The 19965-nt window shown below is 35.7% G+C and overlaps 1 protein-coding gene across 4 annotated transcripts; it reads left to right on the top strand.

Annotated features, from left to right (window-relative positions):
- Window positions 1-4056: 4056 nt before the first annotated feature.
- On the top strand, window positions 4057-8436 carry LOC125186834. Of its 4 annotated transcripts, none has more exons than XM_048083295.1 (10): window positions 4057-4204; window positions 4267-4328; window positions 4608-4698; window positions 5681-5767; window positions 6050-6103; window positions 6628-6812; window positions 7077-7159; window positions 7280-7380; window positions 7661-7865; window positions 8072-8436. In XM_048083295.1, the coding sequence occupies exons 1-10, from the start codon at window positions 4151-4153 to the stop codon at window positions 8410-8412; spliced, it is 1263 nt and encodes a 420-aa protein (XP_047939252.1). In that variant the 5' UTR covers window positions 4057-4150; the 3' UTR covers window positions 8413-8436. The 4 variants fall into 4 exon arrangements, with proteins under 4 accessions (XP_047939252.1, XP_047939253.1, XP_047939254.1 ...); XM_048083296.1 differs by having other exon boundaries at window positions 8114-8435; XM_048083297.1 differs by having other exon boundaries at window positions 8104-8404.
- The last annotated feature ends 11529 nt before the right edge of the window (window positions 8437-19965 follow it).

Here is a 19965-nt window from a genome sequence, read left to right on the forward strand (position 1 = left end):
CTTGCAGGTATTTATAGTGCAAATAAATAGTGCATCAATGAGCAAGCAATATAACATATTCAACCAAGCAATCTGATAGAGAACAGTTCAAAACAACAGGTTAAGTCAAAATAATAAAACTCCATAATATGAAGCAAGCAATACTAAACAAGGGCTGATTTTAGTTTGTCGGGGCACTCCACCATACAAGTCACTGCGTCGCATATGAAATAAATGACATTAGGCAATTAATAATGCAAAATAACATGTATGGAACATTAATCAAGAATAGTATCATGAACTGGCAGATAAAAAGCAATTTCTATCAAAGAGGCAAGGCACAAAATCGTATCTACTATCTATTACTAACAACCAATAAAGTATTAAATGCAATACAATTGGACGTCTATTAGTATTTTGAGGAATGTAATTAGGAATAAGGAAGCTCTAACACTACCATGCTATGTCAGACTCATAAGCAAGCAACATAACATATTTATGCAAGCAATCTGACATACTAAATCTATATGGCGTAACACAAAAACTAATGTTCTAAAGTACATAGACACACTGTGACTGAACTCCATGAGATTTAATTACAAAGTCATAAATCTCATTTCCAAGCAAATAACTTCAGAGAATTTCTTGAATTGGGATGAGATACAAATTCGGGAGTTCACATTACAAATTCATGAAATTGAATTCACATACCCAATTCATGAATTGAATTCAAATATCAACAAACTTTAAATACACGATTACATTATCGAATTGATGAAATTGGATCACATATTAAAATAAGCAAACTGTAAATATACGATTACAGATGATTGGGGTTCAATCACGCTACACGATTATGAGTGATTCTTACCGTCTGCAAAATCAGTGAAATGGACGTCAGCGGGAACATTACTCTTCATTGGTTGAATGACTATTGAAGATTGCAGGAAGAATCGCAAAGATTCAATATCTCCCAAAATTGAAAAAAATTGATTGAAAATATCACACATGATTGAACGAATTAAAGAAATTGAAATAGCATAGGCGATTTTGAATGAAGAAAGAGAGGAGGAAAATAACATGATTTACGCTTGGAAAGAAACCGTTGGAATTGGATTTACAAATATAGCCTTTTGCATTTTTTTATATATATTTTTAATATAATCAAGACTGCCAAGTGGCATATTAAAATTGCATCTCACCCAAAATCTAACGCTTAAGATTGGTGGTACAGTGTCACCCAAAATAGCATTGTCATTTTAGCATTTCCCTATATATATATATATATATATTTTATTGATTTACCATGCATTGGGGCTTATATTTACAAACAAAAGAAAATGGAGTGGACTTGTTATTTTAAATAGATATATCTTGTTAAAAAATATAATTTTTAATTATTCATATTTTGGTAATAAAATAGGTGGACAATTTTAAGGAGTACACGTGTGGATGTCTCAGGAGACATAAAATATATGTGTCTTGCAAATATTAAACTTGCTTTTGAATAAACAATTAGTTAGCTAAAACCGACATAGATAGGGGTTAATATATTTATGCGAATTCCTTTATTTTTGGGAGGAAAAGAAAGAAGTTTTCAGATCAAGGGTTATAAATTTAAAAACAGGATCAGGAGTCCAGTAATTTTTATCTGTGGGTTATAAATTTAAAAACAGGATCAGGAGTCCAGTAATTTTTATCTGTCCTAATCAGGTATGTATAAATCACATTTTTAATTTTACATATTTTATATGATTGATTGCTATGTGTTAAATTGGAGTGAGCATAAAATGGTTATGTGTTATTTAATATTGATGGTAGAATATTGAATATGTGAGTGGTGATATGGATATATTTTTATAGCATTAGAATTATTTGCATCATTGGATTAAAGAGGATATGTGACAATCTTGCCCTGGGTTCTACGGGTCATATTCAATGATAATGGACCTACGGGTCAAAGAAAATGTGCAAAGAGGGCTATTCGTAGAAAGGTCAAATCAAAGAGGGGCCTTCGTGGAAAGACCAAATGATTAAAAGGGACTTTCGGGTCGTTTATAATGGATATCCCGGGCAGATACCAGACTTGAACTGTCACAGAATAATAAACTGAACAGAGTGGCATATGCATATTTATATGGAATTATTTTAATATTTGTTGATAATTGTTATATATATTGGTTAAAAAATATGTTTGATTTTTGAGCTGTGGAATTAACGGTAAGATTTATATACACTAAGTTGTGGCTCATATAAACCACTAATATTTTTCAGGAATAAGATATCAGTGGAGTTTTTGGTTGACGTGGGTCGTATATATTGCACGTGTTATCAGGTTCGGCAGCTGATGTATTTTAGCAACCTTCTTCTCCCCATCATTTTTGCATGTAGACAAATGTGTAGTATATAGAGTGGTGAGAGGGTCGCACTATGGTTTAGAATGTTTTGAAATATGTACCTGATAAATGTTGGATTTTGAAATTATATAATGTGTATTTTATTTACTTAACGTGTGGATTATTTCTTTTAAAATTTGAATTTATTTATTATAAGTCTATAGGTCAGAAAAGATTGGGGTGTGACAGAGGTATTTGGGAAGGTATTATATATTTTCTCATTTTGAAGAGGTATCTTTACATCTCCATCAATGGAGAGTTAAAATCATATAACCATCATATTTGCTTTCTTTTCATAAAAAATCATTCTCCAAGGGGAATGTATTTGAGAAGGTATTTCACTTTATGTTTTTTAATGCATTTTGTACTATTATTTTATTTTTTTTAAATGATATATTTTTTTATATACTCCCTCCGTCCACGAAAATTCGTCCCGGTTTGACCGGGCACGGGTTTTAAGAAATGTAATGGAAAGTGAGTTGAAAAAGTTAGTGGATTGTGGTTCCTACTTTTAAAGTATTAGTTTTATAATAAAATGTGAGTAAGAATGAGTTAGTGGAATATGAGGTGGTCCACTACCAAAAATGGTAAAAGTAAAATGAGACAAATTTTGGGGGACGGACGGAAATGGAAAATTAGGACAAATTTTCGTGGACGGAGGTAGTACTTTTTTTCTTTGGAATGTAGTATTACTTTTTGAAAGGGTATATTTCATTTTTTAAGAAGGTAAATAAATGATATACCTCTTTCATTTACCTTTTTTTTTTTTGGAGAGGCTCTTAGTTCTAAATAAATTCCAAACTTGCTTTTTAGTATATCAATGCTGAACGATTTTATGTTCTGGAAAGGTCCATTTTTCTTATCTTCTCACTCTATCAATTTCTAATCTTTTCATATTATCAATTTTGGAATCAGTCTTTGTAGGTGAACCTCTCATAAGGTTTTGATTTAATTGAAGAAAAAAACAAACTCGATCAAACACTCTGTATGAATAATATTTCCATTCTCATTAACAAAAAGTGGTTGAGTAATTATTAATCGGAAAGTTTAGGTTATCAAAAATAAAAATATATCATTTTATCTGGGATAAATTAAAAAGGAAAGTTTATCATCTTAGTTGAAACTGAGGAAGTATAAAATATAGAAAAGACGACAGTGAAACTTTTTGTATCTATATGTGTTACTAATACTCCTTCCGTCCCCTAAAAATATTTTTTTATAAAAATAACACGAGTTTTAAAGCAAAATTAGTAAAGTAAGAGAAATATAGAAAGAAAATTGTATTAAGAAAATGAGTTTCACCTTATTAGATAGAAAGATACTATCTCCGTCTCACATTAATTATCACATTTTGCCATTTTGATTTGTCCTACAATAAAATTCACATTTCACTTTTACCATAAATAATAACTAGATCCTACATTCCATCAACCAATTATATTCACATTTTATTATAAATTAATATATATAAGTGGGACTCATAATTCAATAATTTATTTAGTCTTTTTTTTTTTTACATTTCTTAAAATTCGCGCGCGTGAGCATGTGACACTTAATTAGTTAATTTGGGTCGTGGTATTTTCTTAGATCGAAAGTTTCTATTTAAAGAAGATGTACCTAAATTCAAAAATGGATTTAGTTGGATTTGAATATCCATTTTTTTGCTTATCCTAATATATGGGCCAAGAAAAGATGACGGGTTGTATCTAAAACCCGCTTAAAACCCTCCCTCCCTCCCTCTCCGCGCAGATTGACACAGTGGTTGAAGGAACGAAATGATGTTAAAACGGGGAAAACCTTCCGTCTTAAGTATCGCTGAGAAATGCAAGGTTTATTATCTAATCCATCTTTTGATTTTGAGCCTGTTATTCATGTATTACTTTTTTGGCAGAATGTATTGGCTTCCAATTGGCAGGGTAAGCTCAATACCATCAAAGCCGATTCAAATGATAGGTAATTCTACCAATTTCACAACTAAAACATACTACCTCCGTCCTTGAAAAATAGAAATTTTTTAAACGACGCGGTTTTTAATGCACAATTTGTAAAATTAGAGAGAAGAATTGGTAAAATAAGAGAGAGAGAGGAAGAAAAATGGTGGAAATAGAGTTAGTGGTTGTGAGGTCCACTTTCTAAAATAGAAAGTTTAGAAAGTTTCTATTTTTATGGGACAGGGGTAGTATAATTCCCTGTTTTTTTGGTGTTCTGATGCTTATTTTTTGTGGTACTTAGCAAGGAGGAGATCTACAGTTCAAGAGTGAAGTATGTTGTGCAGAAAGGAAGGCCCTATATTTGGGTACCTGAGAAGGAGTTGCATAATGTGGTAACATTTCTTCTCTGAGTGTGTTGGTGTTGTTACTCATGGTTCATAGCTAACTTTCCTTAGATATGATAATTCATTGTGCAAGTAGATTGTTATTCTGTACTATAATGTTACATTTCCTCTCTCATATATGATACTTGGACACTAACATCTTATTGGAACGCATTACATTCCTTACTTGAAATTGACTATCTCTGAATTTTATGCTACTTGGAACAGCTAAAAATTATTTGAGACAGCTAGATGCAAGCATTTTTGGTCTAAAACATCTGTGTCCATTTTACAGTTAGCATGTTTTCACTGAATAGTTTTAGATGTATAGAATGTAGAGTTAGTCTACCTCTAAAACCAAGTATATGTAGCACAGTGATCAAGATGCGGGACACTTCTAGAATATGTCCTAGAAGAGAACTGGACCACACAGTTAACTACCTAAGTTTAAAGAGAACAATGTACATTTGTGCAAGGTAATTGTCACTGTTCCACTGTTCCTATAAATGGGAAATTTAGGTGGACTGTTGTAATATTGCAAAAGGAGGACAGTCGGCAAGTTTGGGATGACATTAAAGACTGTTCTGGAAGGGTTAACTAGGTATTACCTAGTTTTCTTTTCTCCCATGGTAACACAGCTGCCAGATTCAATTACTTGAAATATTTGCCCGATAATTACTATCTGAAATTTACTTCCATGGTGAGATTGTACCATCAAAGCTTGTCAGTTTAATACAAAGTAGCTTGTCGTTCTATCTTGATATTCTAAATTTTGTGTAAGCGATTGATAGATTACACATGATTTGCCAATGATAGAATATTTGTAAATTGTTGCTGCAGTGTCATTGTAGAGTATACAGGTTTTATAAGTGATATTTTGACATGGAAACTGATCTTCTAGTGTATATGAAGTTTCTTATGATAGCAATAAGTGGCCAAGTCAGTTGCTCTGTTGGTGGCCTGTCATTCTCATCAGTGTTTTCTCTTACAGAATACTATTATTGATGAACGTGGCTCTTTTGCTGTGAGCAGCCCCATTCCAGGGCCACTTGCAAGTATACTGAAATCAGTTAAAAAGGTGTGAATTTGCTAACTTTTAGTATAAGTTTCACATGAAATTTTTTTCTTTATTCTCCTTCAACTGTATGCTCGGCATTTGTAATCTGTTTGGTTAACCCATCTGCTATAATGCTATTCAATCTGCTGCTAAAACCAAGAAAATGGTCTTATGCCTGGAATGTTAACTTGTTCTCAAGTCTTTCTGTATACTATGTTTGGTATAAGTTTGCCTTCTTGCAGTTGCAAAGCAAAGCCTGCGCTCCAAAAAATCCTAAGATATTTATTGCTTTATTTCATGCAGCTACCAGCCCGGGTTGCGCTAATTGGTGATGCTATCCTCCTTGAAGATGAAAAGGTGTAAAGAAATTCAGTATCGCAATTTAATGCTTTTCACTGGATTTTCTTCGTGATGTTGAAATCTAAAGTTGTTTTACTATTGACTTTTACACTGGATTTTACTGCCTTATTCATCAGCCACTGTGAGTTGTCTGTAAGAATAAGTGCTATTTCTTGCAACAGCCTTTTTACAATATATGTCATCTGATAATGGTTAGGTTTTGTCCATCAGAATATTCATTTTATGGCTTGGCGGTTCGAGTATGACCAATATACTTGTGTGTAAAAATAAAATTTTTGCTAGGCTGATAGACAAAATCATATTTATATAATCTGAATTCTGTTACAGTGCTACGTCATACATACACAGTGTTCTTACTTGGTAAAATCAAGTTTCCATCCGTGATATTTACAGTGCATTTAATGTCCTGCAATAATGCTTCTGCCCTCTAATTTGAGTATTCTTCTGTAGTATATGGTCACCAAAATGACTGGCTCTTGAAAGGAAGGTGTATCCTTATTTTCTCTCTTAATATGTTACAGGCTAAGTTAGCAGCTGAAAGCCTTAAGGAAACCCTGTTAGCAGACCAGAAGGCTGTCGAGGAAATAAACTATTCAGTTTCTGGAATATTAAACTCATCCCATCTTGGTTCTACTTCCCGAGTTGCAAACCTTCAGGAATTACTCCAAGGCGATGCACAATACAATCTGTATAAATTCAAGGTAAGGTAAGAATCTCCAGAACTTCCTTGTAGCTTCTTTTCTAGAACGGCAATGTGTGGATTTAATAACGCTGCAACATATTGGCTCAAGCTTAAGAAGACGGAAGTTAGTAGGACATTTTTGAATGATGGCGTTCTATGTTGGTGGACATGGAACAATTTGTGATTGCTGAGAGCTGTGTCATTAAGACTGTATCTGTCTTATTATCATACGAATCAGCACTTCTGAATGTACATATGCTTTTAGTTGATGCCCTTTCAATGATGCAGGTCGTGTACGTATATTGACACCAATGCGATAGTTCATAAAGTAAATCCTAAAGATGTTGAAAATTCGAAGGCAGATCGTTTAGGTAAGACACATTCTATGGAGATGTTTGGTGTGCTTATCTTATTTCATTTATGAGCTCATAGTACTATTTTTTTATGATCTACGTTGTGTGGCTTTAGCATCGTACATCTTTGTTGTCCAGCTCAATTTTCAATGAGCCTAATTGATGGAATCAATCGAAGTGAAACAAGGCGTCGAGCTCTTATTCTTTTCTGCATCACTTTCCTAAATGAAAACGCAAAGGTAAGACTTCAATTGCCTACTTTGGATAATGATGATGTATCGTAATTATTCCCACCTACTGTGGGGCAGGATGACTGAGCATCGATCCATGAGATTATATCTTTAATGATAGATACATCTAGAATTTCGGATGTTCATGTGAAGCACTATCAGTAACTTGATGGCTACTAAGCTAGAAAGTTACAACTATATGTTTTCTATATATGGAATCATGGAAGTAATATATAAACAAATCTCTGTTATAAATATGCTGACTTTTGATTTTTGATTTTTCATGAAGGACGCGTTTATTCTATCAGTAGATATGAAGGGCTTTGATGTGCTTGCCAAAGTTCTTGGTTCAGTCAAGGGTGACGGGTCTCGTGAATATCAGTGGAAGGAATTGAGATTTGGATTCAAAGACGAGGCATCTGATGCTGAGACATTCTGCCAACGGCTGCTGGAAATGGAAGAGGAAGCCCTGAAGAAAATCTCAAGTGTCACTGGTATATGAGCATACAAGCATGTGGATGCTAATATAATTGATCTGAAATGAAAGTAGAAGTAAAGAGGAGTGATGATTTTGCTCATTTCATCACCCAGTATTGAACCCAATTCTAAAGATGGGAACCTATGAGTTTCTTGGCGGTTGAGACGTGTATATTTGTATTACTGTTGAATTTGCACCAGTTATTTTCCTTGCACTTTGCAGGCAGCATTATGGAATTTATTATATTCCCACAGTTGTTGCCAGATCTTTATCGCTCCAATTATGGAATATGCGCATTTAGCATGTTGAAAGAACCGGGCCTCAACCATTTGTGCGTTGAACTGGCTGTATCGGTGTTTGCTGGCAGTCGGATTTTGAGTTCTGCACTGGCTGCCGTGACACAGAGCAAAGAAGAATATCGCGATAAGCAGCGCCATAACTACATCTTTCTACGAGAAAATTGTACAGGTTTCATGTTTCTATTTTCCTATCCTCTCACACGTTTGACTCACTCGAGTCTCTTTTTCAATCCAATATATATGTGGGTTAGGAGTATTTTTTAACTAAATTTGAATAAAAATGTGTAAGATTGTCTCTTAAATAAAATATTGTAAATTCAAACATTTCTTTCGAGTACTCAATGTTAGTTGGTTTTATCACGATTGACATTATGGTCTAATTAGTGATGGATTGAAGACAAATACGATGTTAAAATTGGTCCACATAATAATATGATTTGAAACAAAACACTGAATATTTTATATGCAGAGCAACAAATTAAGATATTTTAGATATAGATGAATTTTACTTGTAAAACCAAAAATTTACAGAGAGAGTAATGATGGGACATGAATGTTTGAAATGAAAAGATGGAAGTAAATGTCCAAAAAAAGTGAGGACGGAATGATTATTGAGGTTATGCGCTTTACTTTCTATTAGCACGAGACTGTGTTTCATGTGTACTATGCTTTTGTTCTTTTTGGAAAGGCCAAAAATATCACATTATAGTAGTCGCTCAAGTAAAGCTATGATCCAAATCGTTAGACACTAAAATCTATAAAATTAACCACTAACGGGGTATAGCGTAGTTGGTAGCACGAAGTAACGCTGACATTGAGATGGTGGATTCAAACCCTGCCATCCGCTGGGAGACTGTCGGTTTTAATCCGCAAATTCGGTTGAGCAGAATTTGTCGGATTCCACCAAATGTGAATTCAGTACACCTGTAGTCAAACCAAAAATCCATAAAATTTAACGAGGTGTAAGATAGCACGAGGTAACTTCTTTCATTTACCTACCCTTACACTTGGAATAATTTATCATATACCATCTACCATGATAATACTTCATTCATTTTCAAACAATAGTCCCCTTTACATTTTGCTCCCGTCATATAAAAATAGTTTATTGAAAGATATTTTTTTCTCTTAGACACATCACATTCTTCCATTAACAACCGTTTTAACTTTCTCTCTCTTGTACTTTACAGATTCTTTATTAAATTTGTAAATCCCTATTTTTAGGTGGCGGGGCCCAAAGGGAAAGTCAATAATTAAGGGGGTATTTGCTTGTAAATTTCTAAACTTTTGTCGACTTCTACTTTTTACATACCAACTTTATAATATGACTATAAATTACTCCTGCTAAACTATTAGTTTGTTCGGTTTATGCAATCAATCAAAATTTATACTGCAATATGGCTTAATAAATCCTAAAGAAACCAATGAATTTATTTTATTTAATACTCCCTCTGTTCAATTAAAAATGAGATATTTTCCTTTTTGAATTGTCTCATTAAAAATAAAACATTTCCTAAAATGAAAACATCTATGTCCCTACTTTTTTTATCTCTCTTACTTTATTTTTCTCTTCATTAACTCACAAAACAACTACATAAAAACTCGTGCCGATTCTCAAATGTTGCATATTTAATGGAACGGAAGGAGTACTATATGTGATGTTTCACTATCTAAGACATGACAGTGTTTTGGTAGACGTTCGATAGTGCTGCATAAAGTAGTGATGTTAGCGATAAAATCTTAACTAGTTAAACTTTAAAACAAATTAAATACTCCATTGCTGGCAAAATCTGAATAAATTAATAATTTAATAAGTTATAGACAAGTTTTAAAATTGATATACAAAACTAGCATTATTTGACAAAGATTTAAGAATTTGGCAAATATTACTTGTGGTGAGAAAAAAATGAAAAATCGAATATCCGAACCGATCCAAATTGAAATTTTGAATTTTGATTCGGTTCTTTTCAGTTCGGTTTGGTTTTTAAAATACAAAATTTCGGTTTTCGACGGACGAAAAAAAACCGAAAAACCGAATTATATTTTAAATATAATGTTATATATATTTATTCTATTCCCTCCGTCCCATTCAAGATGACCACCTTTCCTTTTTTGTTTATCCCAATCAAGATGGTCACTTCCAATTTTGGAATTAATCTACTCGCTCTCCTCTTTCCTCATTAAAATATTCAACTACTGTTTTTCTCTCTACTGTATTCCACCTAACAACACTTCCTAAAATCCCGTGCCACTCAAGAATGTAGCCATCTTGAGTGAGACGGATGAAGTATTAATTTAATATATAATATAATATATATTCTTTTAATAAATATTAATTTTATTTTATATATAATATATATTAATTTTATATTATATATAAATATTTATATTCTATTAGTATATATAAATAAAATATTATCCATATATATATATATATTAATATATACTCCATATTTTTTTAGTTTTTCGATTTATTTGAAAATTTCGATTTTTTCGGTTTTGTTATGTTTTTGAAGTTTGGTTTTCGATTTTTTGATTTTTGGGGCTTAGTTCGGTTTGTGTTTTGAACTAAATTTGGTTTTGGTTCGGTTTGGGCAAAAAATCGAACCGAAACACGAATGCTCACCCCTAAATATTACATTCCTCCAAAAACCCCAGATAATGTTGTAAATGACATGAGTTTTAATGCGCATTGGTAAAGTAAAAGAGAGAAAGATAAATAGTGGTGGAAGTAGTGTTAGTGGATCGCATGTCCACATTTATAATGATGTATATGGTTAGTATTTGTTTAAAACTTTCCATATTTAGAATTGATTGTTTAAAACTTTCCATATTTAGAATTGATCTAATTTTGTGGACGGTCTAAAATAGTAAAATTTGTCTATTTTTTGTGGACGGAGGTAATACCCATCCTCCGTCCCTAAAAAATATGAACTGTTTCCTTTTTAATTTGGAAATTCAACTACGCCACTAATAATGTGGACCCTAGTCTCCACTAACACTACTTTTACTATCCCTTTTCTACATCGTTTCTACTTTATCAATTATGCATTAAAACTCGTATCCAACCAAATGTTCCTACTTTTGAGAGATGGGGTGAGTACACATAATAGAACTAATTGCAATTGTTAAAGCTCTTCTCATTAACTCAAAGCATAACAAAATTTGCATCCGCTAAAAAAATAAAGGTAATTATTTTACTATTCCCTCTGTCCACCATTTAAAGAGTCTTTTTTACATTACACGAGTATTAAATTATTTGACTATATGAAGAAAAGTATAGGGAGAAAATGAATGGAATATAGGATTTGCATAATAAAAGTATAATAAATTAAATTAAATAGTTCTATAAATCGTGGACAAACTAAATGGCAAAACGACTCTAAGGGTGTCTCCGGTGGCGCCCCTCCCACTAGGACCTCCACTAGCCCTTTCCACAAAAATTGTCTGCTACGTCAGCACTAGCCCTTCCCACTGCACTAGCCCCTCCCACTAGGACTTCCACTAGCCCTTCCCACAATTATTCAATTTACGGACTAAAAATTTACGGAATTATTAATACGTCGAAACGAAATACGGGAAAATTCGAAAACTTCATTAAAAAAATTACATTAAAAAAAAATTACATAATTTAAAAAAATTACATAATTTAAAAAAAAAACATAGTTTAAAAATAAAATTACATAATACCCTCGGCTCTCAGTGTGTTTCCTCCGCTCGTGGTGGGGGAGTTTCTATTGTACTCCATTCTAGTAGAAATGAAATTTGTAGATTTAGAGAGAGAAACTTGTCAACACAAGTGGTGTGAATGAAATGGAGTTGGAGGAGCCCTATTTATAGAGTTTATTAAAAAAAATAAGAAAATTTTAAAAATGTAGGACGTCCGACCTTCGCGACAGTGGCGGACGTCCGGTCGGACGTCGACGCGAGGGGCGAGCCCATGGCAGGGGCACTCGGGATGGGCGTGGGCGGACGTCCCACTCACTACGGCGGACGTCCGGTCGGACGTCGCCGACGGACGAACGGGACGGCCACCGGTGGAGACACCCTAAATAGTGGACAGAAGGAATACTCTCTTGTCCCTTGCTAAGTGAAACATATTTCTTTTTGGATGTCTCAAGTTAATTGAGTCATTTCTTTTTTTTATATTCTCTCTCTTACTTATTTATCTCTACTTTATTATTTCTTATTTTATTCTCCTCCACTTAACTAATAAAATTATTTTTTCTTAAATTTCGTGTCGAAAAGAAATACTAGCACAGTCGAACATTAAAAGAAAAAAAATTGTGTTCAAATCCAAACAGGCGAGAAATCAAGAGAAAAAACTCATAGCAATAATTAATATACATGGTGGATAACAAATGAAGCACTACACTACACTAGCTATGTGAATGTGATGAAGAAAAACAATAACCATCATTATCATCTTCTTTCAAATTTTCATCAACAACCAGCGTAATAAACTGGGCATCTTCTTCACCACTCTCTCTCCTCTGCACCAGCTTCTCCTCCGCATCTCTCAAGAACTCAAACACCGGTGGAGGGCTCGCTCGCCGCCGGTTGAACTCCACATCCCCCTCTCTCTCCCACTCCCAAACGACGGCGTTAGCGACGGAGTGATGTAAGGCGGCGAAGCAATAGGTGTCAGAAACGGAGTCTCCAAAATCTGCAGCAAATTGTTGTAAAAAATCCCATCTTCGGACTCCAAATCCTCCATGGTTTCCTCCGTGATAGTAAAGAGAAATCTTGGGAAATCGGCCGTGTTTGCCTCTGCAAAAGGGTTCTTGGTGGGGGAGAGTGTGGATCTGATTGAGGAAGAAGAGCACAAGTGGAGAATGTATTTTTGGTGGGATTTGGATATCTTGGGGGATGCTTGTCTTCTTCTTCTTCTTCTTCCAGCCGAGAAGATAGCTCTGCAACTTGAGCAAGAAGATAGCTCTCTCTCTCTCTCTGAGCATATCATTTACACTCGCATGCAGCTAATCATCGATCGTGGAATGGAACATATAGGGCCAGCTGATCACGTCCCCTTGGCTCGACTCACTTATCCCTCACCCGTACAAGACACATAATAGGCTCGGGATAGGCTTCTAAGCGCATTCGACATATAAGATCCATTTGGGATCAATCCTTACCGGTTTTAATCCTATTATTTTCTATTTAAGTTGGCCCCCTACCTGAGTTAGAAAAATTAAAGTCAGAGCCATTACCGGATTTCATTACCTAGTCTAACTCTATCCGGATAGCAATAATCACATAAATATAGACAATAAGCAACAAAATCATTCAAAACATGTTTAGGATGTCATATCCACGAACAGATTTAACTCACTAAGAACAATCCTAGAGTCTAACTACCATGTAGAATGGAACTATGAGAAAATACATTGATTGAGCTCCTAATCTTCAATCTCCTCAAAAAAAATGGCTCAGAGTCTTAATCTTCTACCCAAATTTGTGCTCCAGTCGCATCCAATTGATTTGGGCATGCACCCCAAGACTATTTATATCTCTGGGCAGTGGCGGATCCAGGGGGGCAGGAGGGGGCGGTCGCCCCTCCCCCGGCAGCTGTCAGGGTTGAATTTTACTTAGGTTTGGCTGGAAAAAGCCATGGTCGCCCCCTCCGTTGAAAAAAATTGAGAGAAAAGAAGACTCGTTAACTGGGTGGCAGTGGAGAATTGTCCAATATCTGAAGGAAGATGAGTTGGGATGATACAGTTATTGGAATACGAAAATAAAGGAGTTATTGCCAGAATTGGGGTCTGCAGGGGCGGAGGGAAGAAGAGAAGAAGATGACATGTGATTGGGCTGCATAGTTGGGCCTAATATTAATTGGGCAAATTTTAAGAAATTAGTGGACTTATTATTTATTAGGCTTATTACTCCACTTCTCAGGAGAGTTATTTCTTAAAAATAATTACTAGACGTATTACTATGGGTATTACTATGGGCATATATTAAATAGTAATATTAGTTTGATTATATTTTTAAAGCATCAATAGAGTTTATTTTTAAATTATAAGCTATACTTTTGTATAATATTATAAACTAGTTCCATCATCTAGTTGAATTTTCAAAAGAAAATTTTAGCGATTATATAGTCCATAATTAATTTTTGAAACGAACCATAAATATTTGGAACAAAAGCTAAGACACTTAATGTGTATGACTAAAAGTTTTTTTGAGCAAAATGTATGGAACCAATTTAGGACTCTAGTCTATTGGATATATCAAATATAGTAAGAAAATATGATGATTATTATGAGTGAAGTTGTCGTTTACATGTATGAGAAGACGGCAAACGAAGTATAAGAGAACACATTTCCGCCCCCTCCGAAAAACATTTCTGGATCCGCCACTGTCTCTGGGCCAGCCTGGGACTTAAAATGGCTTAATTCAGCACGATGACGGTGGGTCGCCGGGTTTGCAAATGGCCCGAACCTGGCAAGTCAGCGAAATTGAACTTGTATTGGTCTGCGTAGTCTTCGTAAAAAGGTCGTAATTTTCAATTCATGATTCCGATTGAGGCGTGTGAGGTATCCACACGAAACTCTTTCGATAATGAAGACAATGGTTATGCTTTGAGATCATTTCGAAATAAACGTTTTTGACAAATTATTGTTTACATTCATCTTCTTTCTTTCTGAACTATACTTACTCATTTCTTGTACTCCTCTTCTTCAAACTCTAGCCATTTTGCTTAACAATACATCAAAATGAGTTTGTAATTTACCTTAACAAGGATATTATAACAATTTTAGACAATACTACAATTTGATTCCTATCAGAAATGTTTTCTTTTCACGTGGCGATTCTTGACCATGGTGACCAAGTACTTATTGACCATGGAGATCCACTCACAAATGTAGGCAAGGAATAAAATGGACTGAAATCCTAGGAAGCTCTTTGACATATCTATTAGCAATAAACTAACCTTGCATTGTGAATCCACTCCCGCCGAACCCCCTTATGCACATTGCTTTAGATATAATGACTATAACAATGAAAAACATATATGAACCGATAAGCTGCAGCAACAAGCACGCACATTGCTTTAGATATAGTGACTATAACAATGAAAAAAATATATGAACCGATAAGCTGCAGCAACAAGCACGCAAACCTAGACTTTATTAGGTAACGAGAATTTTGAATCTATGAAATTTATGATACTTCATTGATAAGCTTGGATTTTGGATGAGTTTAGATATAGAAATTGATTGATACTTGTATATTTGGCCGTTGAAAAGGGCTTTAATATATTATATTTTCTATAATTTGATATTTTGATCGTTTTGTGAAATTGTGTAGAAAAATGGTCCAAAATAGATGGAGAATGGAGTAAAGAAAGGAACGAGAAGTGTTTGGGTAGAAATCAGAACTAGAACGTGAAGATGCATGTCTCTGCGACTCGCCTACTTGCCGGTTGGCGACTCGCCGAAAACTACCATTTTTCCAGAAGCGTTCTGGTGACTCTCCGACTTGCAAGTCGAAGACTCGCCAGAAAGTACCCATGCTCCTGTACAGTCTCGGTGACTCGCCGAGACAAGTCCGAGTAGGATTCGACCTCATGCCATAAATGGGGACCAAACACAACTCCAAACACATTCATTCACACCCAAAACACATTCATTCACGCCCAAAACACCCAAATTCTGTCCTAGAACACTTGGAAGACATCCGGAAGAATATAATCAGTGATTCGAATACTTCCATCTGTCCAGATAGTGAACAATTATAATTCAAGGTACTCAAGTGCTAATTAGTCCCTGTGGATACGATACGCTAGCTTGCTTAGTACTACGATAGCTCGCGGAATATTGCTTGCATAAATTTAGGCGAGTTAGTAATCTTGTAAAACAAGTGCTGAAATCTGGATATATGCACACAATTTTCCAACATATAACGGTGCTTTGGGCTATTTGGGCATCCACAATGGGGTGGACTATAGCCCACCCTATGCCCCGCCCTATGCACCGCCACATCAGCATTTTATCCTCCACCCCTTCCACCTACAATGGGGCGGACTATAACCCGTCCTAAGCCCCGCCCTAAGTATTTTACTTCTATTTTGTGTTTATATATTTTATGCAAATACATCAAGCAAAATAAATAAATAAAAACATCACAATTAAGGCAAATCCTACATTTACTTAATTCAAAAAAAGTTACAAAATTAGAAATTAAAAAAAATTGCACTACATGTAAAAAAAGAGAGGCTAGTCTAGAGTAGTCCCAACTTGCGACTGAGGCCATCGATCATCCGCTGGAGGCCTTGGATTTGAGCCGGGTTGGTCGCCTGCATCAGGGTGTTGTGCGCGTCCAACAACGTCCTATAGTTGGAGGAGGCCACCAACTCCATGTAGGCATGTGCGGCAGCCAAAGTCGCACTCAGGGTCGGGCTCGGGGGCGAGTCATGCCCCGCGGCGGCAGAGGATGTCGCCTTGCCCTTGCCCTTGGCAACCTTAATGCCCGGGGGATGCCGGGAGGACATCGGTGTGCCGAAACTTTCATCTTCAAACACCAGATGGTTGAGGTCCATTGGAGATGTGCCGCTTTCGCTGTTGTATAATTACCAAAGGTGCGCTTCGACGCCCTCTTCTTCGCTGCCGTCGATTCGCGCAGCATACCTCCAACGAACTTCTGCTTCTCCTTCAAGAGCGCCCAGGACTGGTGGTGCTTGAAGTTGTCGTACAATGACATGTACGACTTGATTGCTTTGTTGCACACATCCGCTCTCGCCATTGCCCTGCTCCCTCTTGCACTTCTCGTAACCCCCCCCGAACAAATTGACCTGCTTCTGTATTTGGTTCTAGTGCTTGCGGAGCGGCTCCCATTGGCGCTTGTAGGTGGTCGGCGGCTTGGACGCGTTGTATTTCTCGGCGATGCGGTCCCAATACGCAGTAATCTTTTGATTGTTGGCGAACACCGGATCCTCCGAAATCAATCCAACATCTTGTCAAGACGATGGATTCTTCTAGCAGGTATTTCTTCCTCCCCAGGGTGAACTCTTCATTCACCGTGGTAAACGAAAACATTTGGGCTCTTGCCTTGGGCCGCCTGTTCTTGTTCGAAGAGACTAAGGCAGCGGCGGAGGCATGACCGCGAGATGGGGCGGTGTGCGGGTGAGAGAAGGCTCCATGTCGGACAGCCCATACGAGTCCGTGCTAAAATCAGGATCGTACTGCGTGTTGGTGTCGAATGGCCGGTATTCATCGGGTTCTGTACCCGACCATCGTGCACCACCGAACATGAGACTATTCAGACTTGGGTAATCTCCGAGATTCATTTTTTTAAATGTAGAAAATGTAGTGTGAATTTGAAAGTGAAAGAAGTGAAAAATGAAGTGAAAAGTGAGAGGTATATATAGGTTTTGAAAATTGATTAAAATTAAAAAAATAACCAAAAATGCGTGTGCATCGTCCTTCGCATCGTCCGCGATGCTACAGTGGCGGACGATGCGACGGACGATGGGACATCGTCCGCGGACGATTGATAAGCCATCGTCCGCGTTGCCACAATGGCAGACGATGCGACGGACGATGCATCGTCCGCCACATTGTGGATGGACTCATCTGTAATAGACCCTTGAAAGTGATGCGATAAAATTAGAATAAATTTAGGATTGCCGAAGATACGAAGTATAGCTTTAAAACAAGTACTACTAATTATGGCACATCTAAACAACAATGGGTGATATAGCTATGGGTATTTTCTAGACACAAAAGAAGATACTCCCTCCGTCCCACTAAATATGAAACATTTAGAAATCGGTACAGGATTTTATATAGTGTTGTTTTGTGAGTTAATGAAAATAGATTAAAGTAAGAGATATGAAAAAGTAGAGATAAAGTTGTTTCCATTTGAAGAAATGTTTCATTTGTAATAGGACAATCCAAAAAAGATAACGTTTCGTTTTTAATGGGACAAGAGAGTATTTGCTAGTAGGTTTGGAGATATACAATCACCCCGTTTGTCATTAGCTCATAATAGTACTCCTAGTATTTGTTTGGGCAAATTGTCTGTAAAGTCATGAACTTTCAATCATGAACTTTACCGAACAGTGTAAATTTCCCCTCTGACCCGACCAGATAGATTTCCGACACAAACTTGTCCTACGTGGCACGTCGGAGGTGTAACATCCCGAAATTTCGAACCCTAATTTTAGAGCCGTAAAATTCTTTTTAATACTTTTGATGATATGAGAGACGTGAATTAAATGATGAGTGAATTTATTACATGAGCTCTTATGACCAAGTTGTGTCAAGGGTTGAGGCTTGGGTTGAAAAGTCAAACTCGTTGAATATATGACGTGGCTTATGAATATTTGTTTTAAAGGTGAAGGGGGTGAATTATTTGTTTAAGGGTGAGTGAGATTCTTAGAATATTTCCATAAATACTACAACCACATTCTTATGGAATTTTCGACCCCTTTATATTATTGGAGGGAAATTCTATTATTTTCCGGACTTAATTTATTTGTTGGGGTATTATTCCAAATTAAATCCAAAACCTAAATTTTTTTTTCCTTATTCCTTCATGAAAATTTCGACCCCTATGCCTTACACATGGAGATTTTCGAAATCTCCTATTTATGGGAGAAGGGAATTATTTTATTTGTTTAATTGATCCCTTATATGATTCCTTCCATACATTAATTCAAAGATCCTAGCAAATCTTACCATATCTAAGGAAATCTTGCCTTGTCATATTTAAAATAATATTCCTTGTGGGAGAAGCATAAAGAAAACACCTACTTCCCTATTCTATTGAGAGAATTATTATTTTTATTATGCTCCGTGATATCTCTCTCCTCCGTGAATATTTAAATAAAACCTACACATAAATTATAGGCAAAAATCGCCTACTCCTTATTCTCCCCATAGTCCAACCTTTTTCTTATTTTGAATGAGAGATTTTTTATACTTTATTTTACTCCGTGATATTTTATTCTACTCCGTAAAATACCAAACAAAATCATTGGCTAATTAAATAGCCAAGATTTCGAAAAATACCTCTTATTTCGCTACCCTAATTTACGCCATTTTTACCTTTCCTCTCTACTTCACAATATTTATTTTATTAATTGTGGAGAATCAAATCTTCCCAAATATTCTTTTTTTTAACCTAGAGATTTAATTATTGAACTCTATAAAGAGGAGAGAAAACCCTAAACCCTAGCATCACAATTTTCGCCCCCTCCCTCATACCACACGCCTCTTTTCCTCTCCACTCTCTCTCAATTTTCTTCCACTTTCCTCCAAGATTTCTCCATCTTTTGAGGAGATCCAATTTTGAAACCCAAGAAATTGTTGAAGAACCAAGAGTACACTTTGTTTCTACTGATTGTTTCATCAAGAAAAGGTACCTTGATTTCCTCTTTTCTTATCTAACCGATTAATCGGTGTCATGCATCTAGATTGAGTGAAAGTGGGATAATTGGTATATAGAAAGTGCATGTGCGTGTGTGCGCGTGTGTGTGTATGTGACTTGTGAATAACGCTCATGTGTGACATAAGTTGATGATAGATCTAAGATTGTTGAGTGTATAAATTTATATGATGAGCGTGTCGTGGTTTTATAAACCGGATCGATGGGAAAAAAAGGGGAAGTGTTGGGACATGCATGATTAGGAGTTGATGTTGAAACTAATACATGATATCTGCATATGTGATCAAAAGGTGAAACCTTGGTTGTGAAGCAAGATAACGAAAGGAAGAAACATACTTGAGATTTAAGCAGTCAAGGTGGTCTTTACTCACTAAACTCCTTTATTTTCAAAAATATTGATTATGGTGTTATAAGGGTGGTTTAAAC

This window comes from Salvia hispanica, chromosome 5, assembly GCF_023119035.1.
Source record: "Salvia hispanica cultivar TCC Black 2014 chromosome 5, UniMelb_Shisp_WGS_1.0, whole genome shotgun sequence".
Classification (NCBI taxonomy): Eukaryota; Viridiplantae; Streptophyta; class Magnoliopsida; order Lamiales; family Lamiaceae; genus Salvia; species Salvia hispanica.